The 15,166-nt window shown below is 39.0% G+C and overlaps 1 protein-coding gene across 1 annotated transcript in view; it reads right to left on the minus strand.

Moving 5' to 3' along the window:
- SLC2A13 (solute carrier family 2 member 13) overlaps positions 1-15,166 on the minus strand; it is a 523,994-nt gene that overhangs the window by 419,821 nt on the left and 89,007 nt on the right. The window contains exon 2 of the mRNA XM_027542584.1: positions 8,410-8,569. Within this exon, the coding sequence (XP_027398385.1) occupies positions 8,410-8,569 (160 nt within the window). The remainder of the gene's footprint in view (positions 1-8,409; positions 8,570-15,166) is intronic.

Consider the following 15,166-nt stretch of genomic DNA (forward strand, 5'->3'; position numbering starts at 1 on the left):
ATTTTCTAAGACTGTCAATAATCAAAGTGAACTCAAACAACACTACTGTTAAAGAGAGCACAATGGATTCAAAGTTCTATTCATACTTAGAAGTGGGAAAACTAGCCTTCCCACTTCACTTTCAAACACCCAAATAGTACTCATGGCCCTCCCACTAGCCACTCTGAAATGCCCAAACATGATTGGCTCTTTCATACTACAGGGCTTTTAGAAATTAGATTTTACCCAGAGTTTCCTTCTCCCTCATTCTGTCTGGAACTCTTCTATTCATAAAAGACTCAGCTCACATATCATTCTACTGTTAAGGTAAGTTATTCTTTCCCCTTGAGAGTTCCCATAACACTATGATTTACTTAACATGTCAATGAAAAGTCTCTCCTTCACTAGCATGTGAGGTGCTTGATTGAATAAGAGCAAGTACAGTTCTGTTTTGTTTTGGTTTTTTTTTTTAACTTTTTATTTTGTATTGGGTAACAATGTTGTGATAGTTTCAGGGGAATAGCAAATGGACTCAGAAATACATACACACATATTCATTCTCTCCCAAAACTCCATCCCATCCAGGCTGCCACATAACACTGAGCAGAATTCCATGTGCTATAAAATAGGTCCTTGTTGGTTGTTCATTTTAAATATAGGATTGTGTTCATGACCATCCCAAACTCCCTAACTAGGACAGGTACATTTCTTATTGATCTTTCTATCTCTAGTGCCAAGTACAACAGAAGTATATAATAGGTATATAAAAAACCAAAATTTTTTTGAAAGACTGAATGATTTCCATACTAACCAATGTCTCCAAGAGTACCATGTCAATACCTCACATCAATATTCTGGCAGTATTCACCAGGTTCCCTAAACCCATCCAAGAGCCAAGAGTTCCATAAATTCTGGACATCACTGTTATCTTAGTCACTGACTCACATTATGTCATGATTTGCTTAAAAAGTATTAGCTTCTCTTTGCTTGTAAGGGGAGGCAACTTCCTCCAGGATTCTTGCTTGGAAAATTCCATGGACAGAGGAGCTGGTGGGCAGCAGTCCATGGGGTCACAAAGAGTCAGACATGACAGCACACGCACAAACACAAAACCTCCAGCCCAGAATTCACAGACCTCTACAATCTGGCACCAATCTACTGTGTACATTATCACTTTAATTTAAAGCCTCCTGATCCTGCCTTCATCCATCCTAAATTCTGCCACCATTTTCACCTCAGTCCCCATAAAGTGAAGTCACTCAGTCGTGTCTGACTCTTTGTGACCCCATGAACTGTAGCCTACCAGGCTCCTCCATCCACAGGATTTTCCAGGCAAGAGTACTGAAGTGGGTTGCCATTTCCTTTTCTTCAGTCCCCATGAATCCTACCAGTTCTTCAAAGCTCAAAGCTCAGCATAAGTCTCACGTCGTCCATGAATCAGCCTTGTCATTCTCCAGGAAAAAATTTAATATAGATGTAACTAGTCCCATGGACGGAGGAGCCTGGTAGGCTGCTGTCCATGGGGTCGCTAAGAGTCGGACATGACTGAGCAACTTCACTTTCACTTTTCACTTTCATGCATTGGAGAAGGAAATGGCAACCCACTCCAGTGTTCTTGCCTGGAGAATCCCAGGGACGGGAGCCTGGTGGGCTGCCGTCTATGGGGTCACACACAGTCGGACACGACTGAACCGACTTAGCAGCAGCAGCACTAATACCTTGTGCTTTCATTCATCACCTTTATTACCTCAAATTTTCCTTCTACAGCTGAAAAAAGAAAAGGAAAATAAAAGAACATCCTATGAATGATGAAACATACAAAAATACCCAGCACACCTGGATACTTTGCAAACAGTTGTATATGGTCTACTGAGGTGAAATAAGATAACTGTAATATAAAAATAAATAAATTGGAGAATTAGTAAAAGCCAATATAAAGGAGAAGAATATAGCCCTTCTTTAGATATACCATTATTTTTAATATAAATCACATGATGATTTATGTATTTGTAAATAGAGGAACACTAATTTGAAAATCAGCTCTGTCCAAGAGAGAAGAACAAACAATGTTCTGGATGCAGACAGGTATATTATTTTGAGGGAGGTAAAGTCTCAGAGGCTCATAAGCCACTTTTCTTTCTCTTATTTTTATGCTCAATAAGAAATGCTTACGATTAATAATCTTGCTTTCTGGCTATCTGCAAAGGGTATCTATTCCCCAGCAGAAATTAATGAATTGGCACTGGCTTTATAATCAATATTTCTTTAGTTTGGTTAAGAGTCTCTTCCCTGGAGCCCAGTCAATTTTAACTTAGTTCAATAAACATTTACTGAGCAGTTACTATGTTCCAGGCCCTTTTCTAGACCTAAAAATGAGTACAAGGTCAATGATATTAAAAAGCTTCAAAGTGAAATAAACAGAATAAGCAAATGGTTCAAAATAGTACAATCGGTATAAAAGTAAAGCCACATACAAAGCATTATGAAAGGACAAAGGGACAAAAATAGATTCACATGATATACGAACAAAGATTTAAAGGAGGAATAAGAATTGAACCGGTAGAGCAGGACAGGGTAGAAAGACTAATCAAGGCAAAGTGAGCAGAAGGAAAAAACACACATGAAAAACAAGATGTGACTGGTGTGTAGAGTTTATAGGCATAAACCTACATTGTATAAAGAAGGAGGGAAGGAGATAACAATAACCTAAAAAATCTAGGTAAACAGATATTGACTGGATAACAAAAAACACTGCAAGCTGTGATGAACAGACTGATTTCTTTCTGTAGGAAATGGGGAATCTTTGAAGCAGTGGCACATCCAGATAAGTATTTTAGACCAATTTTGGTGGTGGTAAAGTTCACTTTACTATATGTTTATAGAGTGCCAAACTTTAACTCAACAATTAAAATAGAAAACCTTTCTTTGTCTGAGGGTAGTGACTAAATCTCACCATACTCAATAAGCACAATTTAAAAGTATTAGCACAGAAAGGGCAAACAGTGATAAAACTTCCTATCATGGGCGTTAACTACCAAAATAACTCTGTCATCTTTATAAGTACTATATCAGATAAAAATAAAATCTTTCACAAAATTACTAGTCTTCAGGGAAATGCAAATCAAAATCACAAGATGCCACTCATACACACTGAGACGAGTACCATGGGAAGAGAGAGATAATAAACATTTATTAGGATATGGAAAAACTGGAACTCTCACACGCTGCTAAATGGGAATGTGAAATGGAGTAGACACTGTGGAGGATAGTCTTACAGTTCCTCCAAAGGTAAACATAGTTACCATATGACCTAGCAAGTCTACTCCTAGGTATACACTTGAGAGAATTGAAAATATATCTCCATCATGAAACCTGTACACAGATATTCATAGCAGCATTATTTTTAATAGCCAAAAAGTAGCAATCACTCAAATATCCATCAACAAATGAATGGCTACCTAATATGTGATCTATCCCATTGTTATTGTTGTTTAGTCACAAAGTCCTGTCCAACCTTTTGAGACCCATGGACTGCAGCCCGCCAGACTCCTCTGTCCATGGGATTTTCCAGGTGAAGTGAATGGTTTATCAATTATATTTCAATAAATCTATTTTAAAAGACTGAATCTTTATTGATACTTTCAAAAACCTATTTCCCCTTTCCTCATGGGACCCAATGATATTCTTCCCAGTATAGAATGTATGATGACACTAAAGTGTTAGAAAAATATCAGTCTTCTACTGCCAAATATTCTACTGGCTAGAAAAATATCAGTCTTCTACTGGTCAATCTTCTGCTGGCAATTCTAGACAAGTTCATCTTCCAGCAGTTCAGCAGAAAACAATTTACATCTAAACAATAAGAGAATAGAAGCACTGACCCATCAGGCAAAATAAGGTGATTTAGCTTTTCAACAAAAACATCTGAGAAGCTTCTCAGTCAGTCTCAACTTCTGTATATCTTAATGCTATTGTTATCGTAACAATGATCAGTAATCACATTTTAGCTAATAAACTCTCAGAAGCTGAATGAGGGAAAAGGTGGGTGGATATCAAGTGAAAAGAACAGGCTTTAATTTATGACATCTAATAACCATGTTGAATGGTTTGCTTGGAAACAAACCGAGATCATTCTGTCATTTTCAAGACCACACCCAAGTACAGCACTTCAGACACTTTTGTTGACTATGAGGGCTACTCCATTTCTTCTAAGGGATACCTGCCTACAGTAGTAGATATAATGGTCATCTGAATTAAACTTGCTCATTCCCATCCATTTTAGTTCACTGACTCATGAGATGTTGGTATCCACTTCTACCATCTCCTGCTTGACACGTTCAATTTACCTTGATCCACAGACTTAACATTCCAGGTTCCTATGGAATATTGTTCTTTACAGCATCAGACTTTACCTTCACCACCAGAAACATCCACAGCTGAGCATCGTTTCCATGTTGGCCCAAACACTTCATTTTTTATGGATCTGTTACTATTAATAATGATCCTTCTCCAATTACACATTGGACACCTTCCAACCTGGAGGGCTCATCTTCTAGTATCTTATCTTTTTGGCTTTTCATACTGTCGATGGAGTTCTTCAGGCAAAAACACTGAAATCAGTTGCCATTTCCTTCTTCAGCGGACCATGTTTTGTCAGAACTCTTCCCTATGATCCATCTGTCTTAGGTGGCCATGCACGGCATGGATCACAATTTTACTGAGTTACACAAGCCTCTTGGCCATTAAAAGACTGCAATCTCAAAAACGACAGAATAATTAAGGGTCATTTCCAAGGCAAACCATGCAACATTACAGTAATTCAAGTCTATACCCCAAGCACTGATGCTGATGAAGCTGAAGCTGACAAGTTGTATGATGACCTAAAACACCTTCTAGAACTAAGAAAAAGATGTCCTTTCCATCATAGGGGATTGGAATGCAAAAGTATGAAGTCAAGAGATACCCAAAATAACACGCAATTTTTGCCATGGACTACAAAATGAAGCAGTGAAAAGGACAAGCGAGCTTTGTCAAGAGAACACGTTGGTCACAATAAACAGTCTTTTTCAACAAACCAAGAGATGACTCTATACATGGACATCACCATGTATGTCCATGTGTAGAGTCAACACCAAATGGGACTCTACACATGGACTTTGATTTTGGATGGTCAATACCAAAATCAGATTGATGATGTTCTTTGCAAGCCCAAGATGGAAAAGCTCTATGCAATCTGCAAAAACAAGACCTGGAGCTGACTGTGCTTCAAATCATCAGCTCCTTGCTGCAAAATTCAGGCTCAAGTTAAAGAAAGTAGGGAAAACCACTAGGCCATTCAGGCATGACCTAAATCAAATTTCTTATGATTATACAGTAGAGGTGACAAATAGATTCAAGGGATTAGATCTGGGAGATAAATTTTGCAGAACTAGGAGCAGAGGTTCAAAACACTGCACAAGGAGGCAGTGAACAGAACCATCCCAAATAAAGACAAAGAAATGCAAGAAGGCAAAGAGGATGTCTAAGGAGGTTATACATATAAGTTGAAGAAAGAATATAAGCAAAAGGCAAGGGAGAAAGGAAAGATACACCCAACTGAAGCTAGAGGTCTAGAGAATAGCAAAGAGAGATAAGAAGGCCTTTTTAATTGAACAATGCAAAAAAAAAAAAACAGGAAAACAAAAAATTGTTAAGACTAGAGATTTTTTCAAGAAAACTGAAGCTATCAAGGAAACGTTTCATGCAGGATGGGCATGAAAAAGGACAGAAATGGTAACGACCTAACAGAAGCAGAAGAGATTAAGAAGAGGAAGCAAGAATTCACAGAAGAACTATACAAAAAAAGGTCTTAATGAGCTGGATAACCACAATGGTGTGGTCACTCATCTAGAGTCAGACATCTTGGAGTATAAATTCAAGAGATCTTAGGAAGCATTATTAAAAACAAAGCTAATGGAGGTGATAGAATTTCAGTTGAGCTATTTCAAATCCTAAAAGATGATGCTCTTAAAGGGCTGCACTCAACAGGCCAACAAATTTGGGAAAACTCAGCAATGGCCACAGGACTGAAAAAGGTCAATTTTCATTCCAATCCCAAAGAAGGGCAATGCCAAAGAATGTTCAAACTACTGAAAAACTGTGCTCATTTCACATGCTAGCAAGGTTATGCTCAAAATCCTTTAAGCTAGACTTCAACAGTATGTGACAGGAGAACTTCCAGATGTACAAGCTGGGTTTCAAAGAAGCAGAGGAACCAGAGATGAAATTGGCAACATTAGCTGGATGATGGAGAATGCAAGGGAGTTCCAGAAAAACATCTACTTCTGCTTCATTGAGTAAACTAAAATCTTTCACTGTATGCATCACAACAAACTGGAAAATTCTTAAAGAGACAGAAGTACCAGACCACCTGACCTGTCTCCCGAGAAACCTGGATGAAGATCAAGAAGTAACAGAACCAGACATGGAACAAGAGACTGGTCTGAAATTGGAAAAGGAGTATGACAAGGCTGTATAGTCACCCTGCTTATTTAAGTTTTATGCAGAGCGCATCATGTGCAATGCACTGGATTTCACTGGATTTGGCTGGATGAAATATGAGCTAGAATCAAGATTGCTGGGAGAAATATCAACAGCCTCAGGTATATAGATGATACCACTCTAATAGGAGAAAGTGAAGAGGAACTCAAGAGCCTCTTGATGAAGGTGAAAAAGGAGAGTGAAAATGCTGGCTTGAAATCAACATTAAAAAAATTTCACATCATGGCATCCAGTACCACCACTTCGTGACAAACAGAAAGAGAAAAAAGTGTAAGCAGTGGCAGATTTTCTTTTCTTGGGCTCCAAAACCACAGAGGACATTGACTACAAGCTAGAAATTAAGTCACTTGCTCCTTGGAAGGCAAGTTATGACAAACCTAGACAGGTATTAAAAAGCAGATAAATCACTCTACCAAGAAAAGTCCAGGTAGTCATAGCTATGGTTTTTCCAGTAGTCCTACATGGATGTGCGAGTTGGACCATAAAGAAGGCTGAGTGCTGAGGAATTGATGCTTTCAGACTGTGGTGCTGGAGAAGATTCTTGAGAGTCCCTTGGACTGCAAGGAAACCAAACCAGTCAATCCAAAAGGAAATCAGTCCTGAATATTCACTGGAAGGACTAATGCTAAAGCTGAAGCTCCAATACTTTGGCCACCTGATGCAAAAGTCAATTGATTAGAAAAGACCCAGATACTGGGAAAGATTGAAGGCAGGAGGAGAAGGGGATGACAGAGTATGAGATGATTGGATGGCATCACCAATTCTATGGACATAAGTTTGAGCAAGCTCCGGGAATTGGTGAAGGACAGGGAAGCCTGGAGTGCTGTAGTTCATGGGGTCGCAAAGAGTTGGACATGACTGAGCAACTGAAATGAATTGAACTGATGCTGGTAACAACTTATCATCTCCCTCTTTCTGTTCTTCTACAGGGTAGAAAAAAAAGAGGAATTTCTTGCTTCTTCAATTTTCAGTAATCTTTTACTTTGTCAGAGATTCATTCCTTCAGAGGTAGAAAGTGGTTTCTCAGCATTGGCAGACAGAGTTAATGCTTTAAAGAAATGTGTCCTCTCTTTAATTGTTTCTGACAAGCATAGGCCCTTACTGACTTCTGTGAGTTTCTTCACATAACTTTTAATAAAACTTTATCAGTCTAAGTCTTTAACGACTCCAATTTATTGTGCCACTTATATACGTAAGTTTAATTCCCTATATCCACATAGCAGTAAACTCTTTTTCTTCAGCTGTTAAGAATTAATTTCAATACTTTAAGCATGATGAAAATATGTACCAGATTCTGTTTTGTGGAATATTTTATCTCCAGCACCTATACAGAGTATAGGGAAATTTTATTAAAAATTAAACCCCTGGAAGAGTTACATGAATCTGTTTTTTTGAATACCATGAAGTATATAAAAATCTCAAGCCCATAATATCTTAAGTTTTAACATGAGATTGTTTGTTTTACAAAAAAAGACTGAATTCTCTTTCAGATCAGAATGTAGCTTACTAAATCCAAAAAGGACATTAGTTATATCTGCAGTTCATAAATAGCTTGTCAATCACTGATAAAATTCAAAAACTCCATGCATATTTATTGTTACATTCATTTTAAACAAATATTGCAAAATACCATACACAGTGTGAGAAATGTCACCTAAATGCCAAAAAATCCTGTAAATATCAATTCTTAATGATAGGTTCCTTGTCTATTATTAAAATAAATATCAGCTTCTGGTCCACTTAATTTTGCTGAATATCATCATGTATGAATTAGCTGTAATGATTCAAAATACCTAGTTATATTTTTTCTTTTCCATCATTTCTCAATTTTTCTTCTATCCCCTAAAGTCATAATTTATTTGAAAATTAAATGTAAGAACGATTACAGACCTCCATCCATCTTTCTGAAGATAACTGAAGGCTCCATCAACAACACTTGCAAAGAACTGCCCTCCTGTGATGAAAAGGGTATTAATGGTGACTAATCGACCTCTTAAATTGGGGGGTGAGACCTCAGCAATGTACACTGGCACCGTCATAGAAGCAATGCCTGTAAAGAAAGAATGAAAAGTAAACATCAGACATCATTCAAGAATGAAAAGTAAACATCAGACATCATTCAAGATTTCTGCTGTCGTAGATGTTAAGATAGACTAAGACATACACACACACATGTATGGGGGCTTAGTTTTCTAGTTTAAACAAAGGTTTACCACATATTTAAAGATTTTGTTTATAACTAGTAACTACTGAATATAAGTAAAGACATGTTAAATACCAATCTATAAAAATCATTTTCATATTATCACTTGAAAGTCCACAAATGAAAGTAATCCTAGAGATCTCAGATAACTTTAGAAAGCATGTTTAAGTATCCTTTAAAACTTTATGAAGACTAAAAATAGGAAAATGCTCTCTAGGTAGAATATAATCATTGAAATATTGTTAGTCCATATGGAAATGTAATCAGGCAATGGCGAGAATAAAAAATTATCCCCAAGATTTTATTTTAAGAAATAATTTGGGATTGGTTTAAAGTTGTATGCCATAGAACTGTAGTTTTTAAAAAACATGGCCCTGCTGGCCATATCTAGTTTGCTTCCCAGGGGCACTTCCAATTTCCAGATATGCCTGGTTATTTAACCAAAATCTAACATCTAATCAATACTCACCAAAAGCATAGTGAAAACAATTAAGCAGGATTATCTAACATAATTTAATCTCTTTATACTGTAGACAATATAAATCAATAACCAGATGACACCATAATATCAATGGGTTGCATAATAGATCCATGTAGAATTGTTTTTAATGAATTGACCTTTGTAATGCCAAAAACTAGCCTGCTGCAATTGAAAGTAGCAGCACTAAGAAGCCTGTTGCTGTGCTTTTTGGGGACAAAGAAGACTATCGGGCTACAGTCCATGGAGTGGTAAAGAGCTGGACACGACTAAGTGACGGAGCACACACACACATGCTTGCTGTACCAGGGCTGAAAAGGTGCTGTTTACCACATTCTGACAACAGGAGAAATTTCTCTCTAGTTTCAGTAGTTGCAACAGTCATGCTTCTCAATAAGTGATTTATGTTTCCTTATGGGCATTACAAATCACATAGCCATCTTTTATCTCCCCTATCATGTAGGAAGTCAGTGAGGCTCACTTCACCAAGTGTTTTGGACTTCATGGTTATTTATTTTGTGAGTTAAATCCCTTCCCGACACCACAATCATCTCCAATCTTATCCATTTTAAATATTTTTTGCTATATATTTATTTGCTTTGTTCAAAGGTAGAATAAATAAACATATTAACAAGACTTAAATAGTACATATATCTACTTCTGGAATATATTCACTGTATTGTTGAAAACTACTGGTAAATATTTATTGAATTTGCACACAAGTCAGAACATTAAGTCTCAGAACTATATACTCTGTAGTTTTAACCAATGTTATTTGCTTCTGGAGTATTTGTTAATATATAGCTACAGTAAAAAAAAAAAATCATATGATTTTATGAGTTCCACAAAATAATAAGTATATATTAGCAGACAAAGTAAGAATAGCTATTATAATTAAATCATCACCTAAACTGCTGAAAGTTTCCATCTGACTGCTAATCAATTTAATCGCACAGACTACTCTAAATTGGCTTTCATCTGACTTAGAGGAAACATTCGAGAGAGAAGAGCATAAGCCTAAAAAATGTGAAACCACATGAGGTTTTCTCAGGGATAAACAGAGTGTGAAACACAATATGTACAGAGATGAGAGGCAGACAAAGCCCAAATCATGGAAGAAGTATCCTTTAATCAACAAGTGTACAATGAATACTCGATCTGAGCTGCGTACTGTGGTAAGCACAGTGGAAGAAGTGCTACAGGAGAGAGACATGCCTTCTGACTTCATGCTAAGGCTTACTGGGCAAATGTGTTAGAACAAGTAAATAGATTTCAAGTGCAATGGGTCTCATCACAGGAAAAATATGGGGAACAAGTGTGTGTATGTGTGCTCAGTCATGTCCAAACCTTTGCAACCATGGACTATAGCAAGCTGGACTCCTCTGTCCATGGAATTTTCCAGGCAAGAATACTGGAATAGGTTGCCATTTTCTATTCCAGAAGCTCTTCCAGATCCAGAGATCAAACCTGAGTGGAACAAGAATCTATAGCAAAGGGATTGGGCCCTGCCTGAGGAGTCAGAGAAATCTTGGATGAGGAGGTTGGTGGGTGGGGTAGAGGGTGAGGAGGGTGAAAGATACTTTAGACATCAAGACCCAGCTTAGACAAAGGCCTTGAGGCAGAGATGCATCCTGTTAAGAAGCGGACTACTTTTAGAGACATAAGCAGAAACCAGCCAGAGTACACAGGATCTTAGAGGCCATATGGTTGTTTAGTCGTGAAGTCTTTCGCAACCCCATGGACTGTAGTCCACCAGGCTCCTCTGTCAATGGGAGTTCCCAGGCAAGAATACTGGAGAGGTCTGCCATCTCTTCCTCCAGGGGATCTTCCCAACCCAGAAATCAAACCGGAGTCTCCTGCATTACAGGTGGCTTCTTTACCACTGAGCCATCTAGGAAGCAGAGACCATATTAAAGGCTTGGTACTCAAAAGCCTTTGAACAGTGTAAAGGAGGAAAAGGCATAACTAGATGCATGTTTTAAAATGATCTTTCTGGTTGGAAAGACGGATGGAAGACGGATTCCAGGGAAACAAGGAGTTCAGTGGCAGAAGTAGAGACTGGGTAAAATGGAGAGATTCTAGAAGGATATATTCAGTATCTAGGATGAAGGGAATGTGAATGGAACTGTGAAAGATGAGGAGAGGAAGAATTTGAGAATGATGTTCAGATGTTCAAAATAAGCAACTAAGAGCATGATGGACACTTAATACGAAGATAAGGGTATTAGAGGAGAAGCAAATTTGTATGGATGATAAGGTCAAGTTTTAGACAGGATGAATCAGAGGTGTTCTGTGAAATAAACAAGTAAAGAACAAGTAAAACATTCTATAAGTGTGCTGGAAATACAGGTTATTTACATGTAAATGTTCCCAGCCTCATCTTTTTGCCTACTCCTTTCCTTCCTCTCTCATCTTCAAGGGAGAATTTGGTCTTTGCCAGCCTAGTTCTTGGGCTGTTATCATGACAGGCAAAAAGGGACAGAGAAGAAAACATGGGCCAAACATGGTTTCTGAGAGGATCAAATGAGAAAAAGTCTGCAGGGAGCTGTGAGTCTCAGGGTCAGTTTGGAAAACTGGGAGCACATAACACGGGGACTAATTGAGGTTTGACTGGGGATAGGGGTGGCGGTGGATAAAAGATTTTTTGAAATATTGTTGAATTATACCCTCCAAGCTATTATGTTCTTGGAGACTTGAGTAAAAAATAGTATTACTATTTAATTACTTTTAGTTGCTGGACAGTATTTCTTTAAATGCAATGTCAAACCGAGACTGGGCCCAGTAGAGTTTGGGAGCTATACAAATACTTGGAACTCAAAAGATGGTTCTGTGTGAAAGGTACATATAACTGAAACCATGGGAATGTATGAGATTTCCTAAAAGTGGAACACAAGAAGAATGCCTAGAACTGAGTCCTGAAAAATTCCAATATTTAAGAAAGAAGAAATAAAGAAAGTGATCAGCAAGCAATTACCTTACCCTTGAATACTATGTGCTTTTGAACTGTGGTGTTGGAGAAGACTCTTGAGAGTCCCTTGGACTGCAAGGAGATCCAACCAGTCCATTCTGAAGGAGATCAGCCCTGGGACTGCTTTGAAAGGAATGATGCTAAAGCTGAAACTCCAGTACTTTGGCCACCTCATGCAAAGAGTTGACTCATTGGAAAAGACTCTGATGCTGGGAGGGATTGGGGGCAGGAGGAGAAGGGGATGACAGAGGATGAGATGGCTGGATGGCATCACTGACTCGATGGACGTGAGTCTGAGTGAACTCCGGGAGTTGGTGATGGACAGAGAGGCCTGGCATGCTGCGATTCATGGGGTCGCAGAGTCAGACAGGACTGAGCAACTGAACTGAACTGAACTGAATACTATGTTACTTTCTACAATCTTTTTATGTCATCATTTTGCATTCCATGTAAGGTCATCCTTTAAAAAGTAGGTGGGACAGGTATCATTCACTACTCCCTCAGGAAAGATAAAGAACCCCAGCCTCAGAGATAATAAGAGGTTTTCAGAAAGTTGCATAGCCAAGTTAATGCTAAAGTGGATCCAAAAGATTCAGGTCCCCTAGTCTTTATAATGTGTCACTGGAAGACTGACTGCTATGTCTCTGTTTCAAATATGGCCCTTTGGAAATTTGTCAGGAACATTTTATTTTTGGCCCTACTACTTTAGCATTACTTTGCCAACAAAGGTCCGTCTCGTCAAGGCAATGGTTTTTCCAGTGGTCATGTATGGATGTGAGAGTTGGACTATAAAGAAAGCTGAGTGCCAAAGAATTGATGCTTTTGAACTGTGGTGTTGGACAAAACTCTTGAGAGTCCCTTCAACTGCAAGGAGATCCAACCTGTCCATCCTAAAAGAAATCAGTCCTGAATAGTCATTGGAAGGACTGATGTTGAAGCTGAAACTCCAATACTTTGGCCACCTGATGCGAAGAGCTAACTCATTTGAAAAGACCCTGATGCTGGCAAAGATTGAAGGCAGGAGGAGAAGGGGACAACACAGGATGAGATGGTTGGATGGCATCACCAACTCAATGGACGTGACTTTGGGTAAACTCTGGGAGTTGGTGATGGACAGGGAGGCCTGGCGTGCTGAGGTCCATGGAGTCACAAAGAGTCGGACGTGAATCAGCGACTGAACTGAACTGACCTTAGCAGGCACACATGAACTTCAAGGGACAGGAGGGCCTGATCTCTTCTCTGCTCCTATTACCTGCTATGTGACCTACTGCCAGCAGGTGTCGTGTTAAGTAACAAAAATAAGAACTGAATGTGATTAACTATATAATTTCAAGCTAGACAAGTTTAAAGTCTCCTTTTATAAAATGCTTTATGAAAATGGAGAACTATAAAACAACGCCAATGATCAGGAAGAGTAGTAGACTTCAGGTTCACTATACTCACAACTCTCCAATATGCGTATGTTAAGCACGGGCCCTGTTAATTCACTTTGCTGTTAATAACACAATACACATGGAGGCGTGCTCAGTCATGTCCAACTCTGTGATCCCAAGAACTGTAGCCCATTAGGTTCCTCTGTCCACAGAATTTCCCAGGCAAGAATACCGGAGTGGGTTGCCATTTTCTTCTCCAGGGGATCTTCCCGACTGAGGGAGCAAACCCACGTCTCTTGTGTCTCCTGCATTGGCAGGCAGATTCTTTACCACTGTGCCACACCCAGGGAGAAGGCAATGGCACCCCACTCCAGTACTTTTGCCTGGAAAATCCCATGGACGGAGGAGCCTGGTGGGCTGCAGTCCATGGGGTCACTAAGAGTCGGACACGACTGAGCGACTTCACTTTCACTTTTCACTTTCATGCATTGGAGAAGGAAATGGCAACCCACTCCAGTGTTCTTGCCTGGAGAATCCCAGGGACGGGGAAGCCTGGTGGGCTGCCGTCTATGGGGTCGCACAGAGTTGGACATGACTGAAGCGACTTAGCAGCAGCAGCAGCAGCACACCCAGGGAAGCCATATTTGTGGATTTTTAAACATTACGCCTACTCTGGAAAAACCTCTAACATTAAGGCTATGTCACCTCAAAATCTCCTTTCCACTTTGAGGAAACAATAAAGTTCACTATTCTTATGAAGGACAGTCTAAGTGCTTCATGCGTGCGTTAGTCGCTGAGTTGTGTCCAACTCTTTGCGACCCCATAGACTGTAGCCCGCCAGGCTTCTCTGTCCATGGGATTCTCCAGGCAAGAATACTGGAGTGGACTGCCGTTCCCTTCTCCAAAGTGCTTCATAAACGGATGTAATTAATGATATTTAAAGTTTAGGAGTATTCTAGAAAGAGCTTTTGATTTCTTCCCTATTTCAAAATAAATATCTCATAAAGAAAAAACTATTTATTATACACATTAAACAGACTTCCCAGGTGCTGCTAGTGGTAAAGAACCAGCCTGCCAATGCAGAAGACATAATAAACCCTGGTTTGATCCCTGGGTCAGGAGGATCCCCTGGAGGAGGAAATGGCAACCCACTCCAGTATTTTTGCCTGGAGAATCTCATGGACAGAGGAGCCTGGTGGGTTATGGTCCTTAGATTTGCAAAGAGTCGGAGACAACTGAAGTGACTGAGCACAGAAACTCATGAATTAAAATTAACATACAGAGTATAGTAGTACAAAGTGTTATTAATAGCTTACCAGAGTAAATACAACCACAAAAACCTGTGTTGGTATTATCTTCGAATATTTTTTCAAAGTTTTATCCCTTACAAAATAAAAAGGTCTACATCAAAGAAAACTCATTATCATGTTTAGCTTGAGGAGTCTCACCAGAAAACTGCACCTCAGCCACTGCAATACAACCCAATTCACACATTCTAATACTGCCAAGCTGATTCACCATAAATGGCACAAAATGCTCTTGAGCTCAAAAGTTGGCTTTCAAACACTGCTGGAAGTCCTTTTAAAGCCTTGAGTCAGAAGTATAAATAATTTCATAACCAAATA

The sequence above is a fragment of the Bos indicus x Bos taurus genome, chromosome 5 (genome assembly GCF_003369695.1).
Source record: "Bos indicus x Bos taurus breed Angus x Brahman F1 hybrid chromosome 5, Bos_hybrid_MaternalHap_v2.0, whole genome shotgun sequence".
NCBI lineage: Eukaryota > Metazoa > Chordata > Mammalia > Artiodactyla > Bovidae > Bos > Bos indicus x Bos taurus.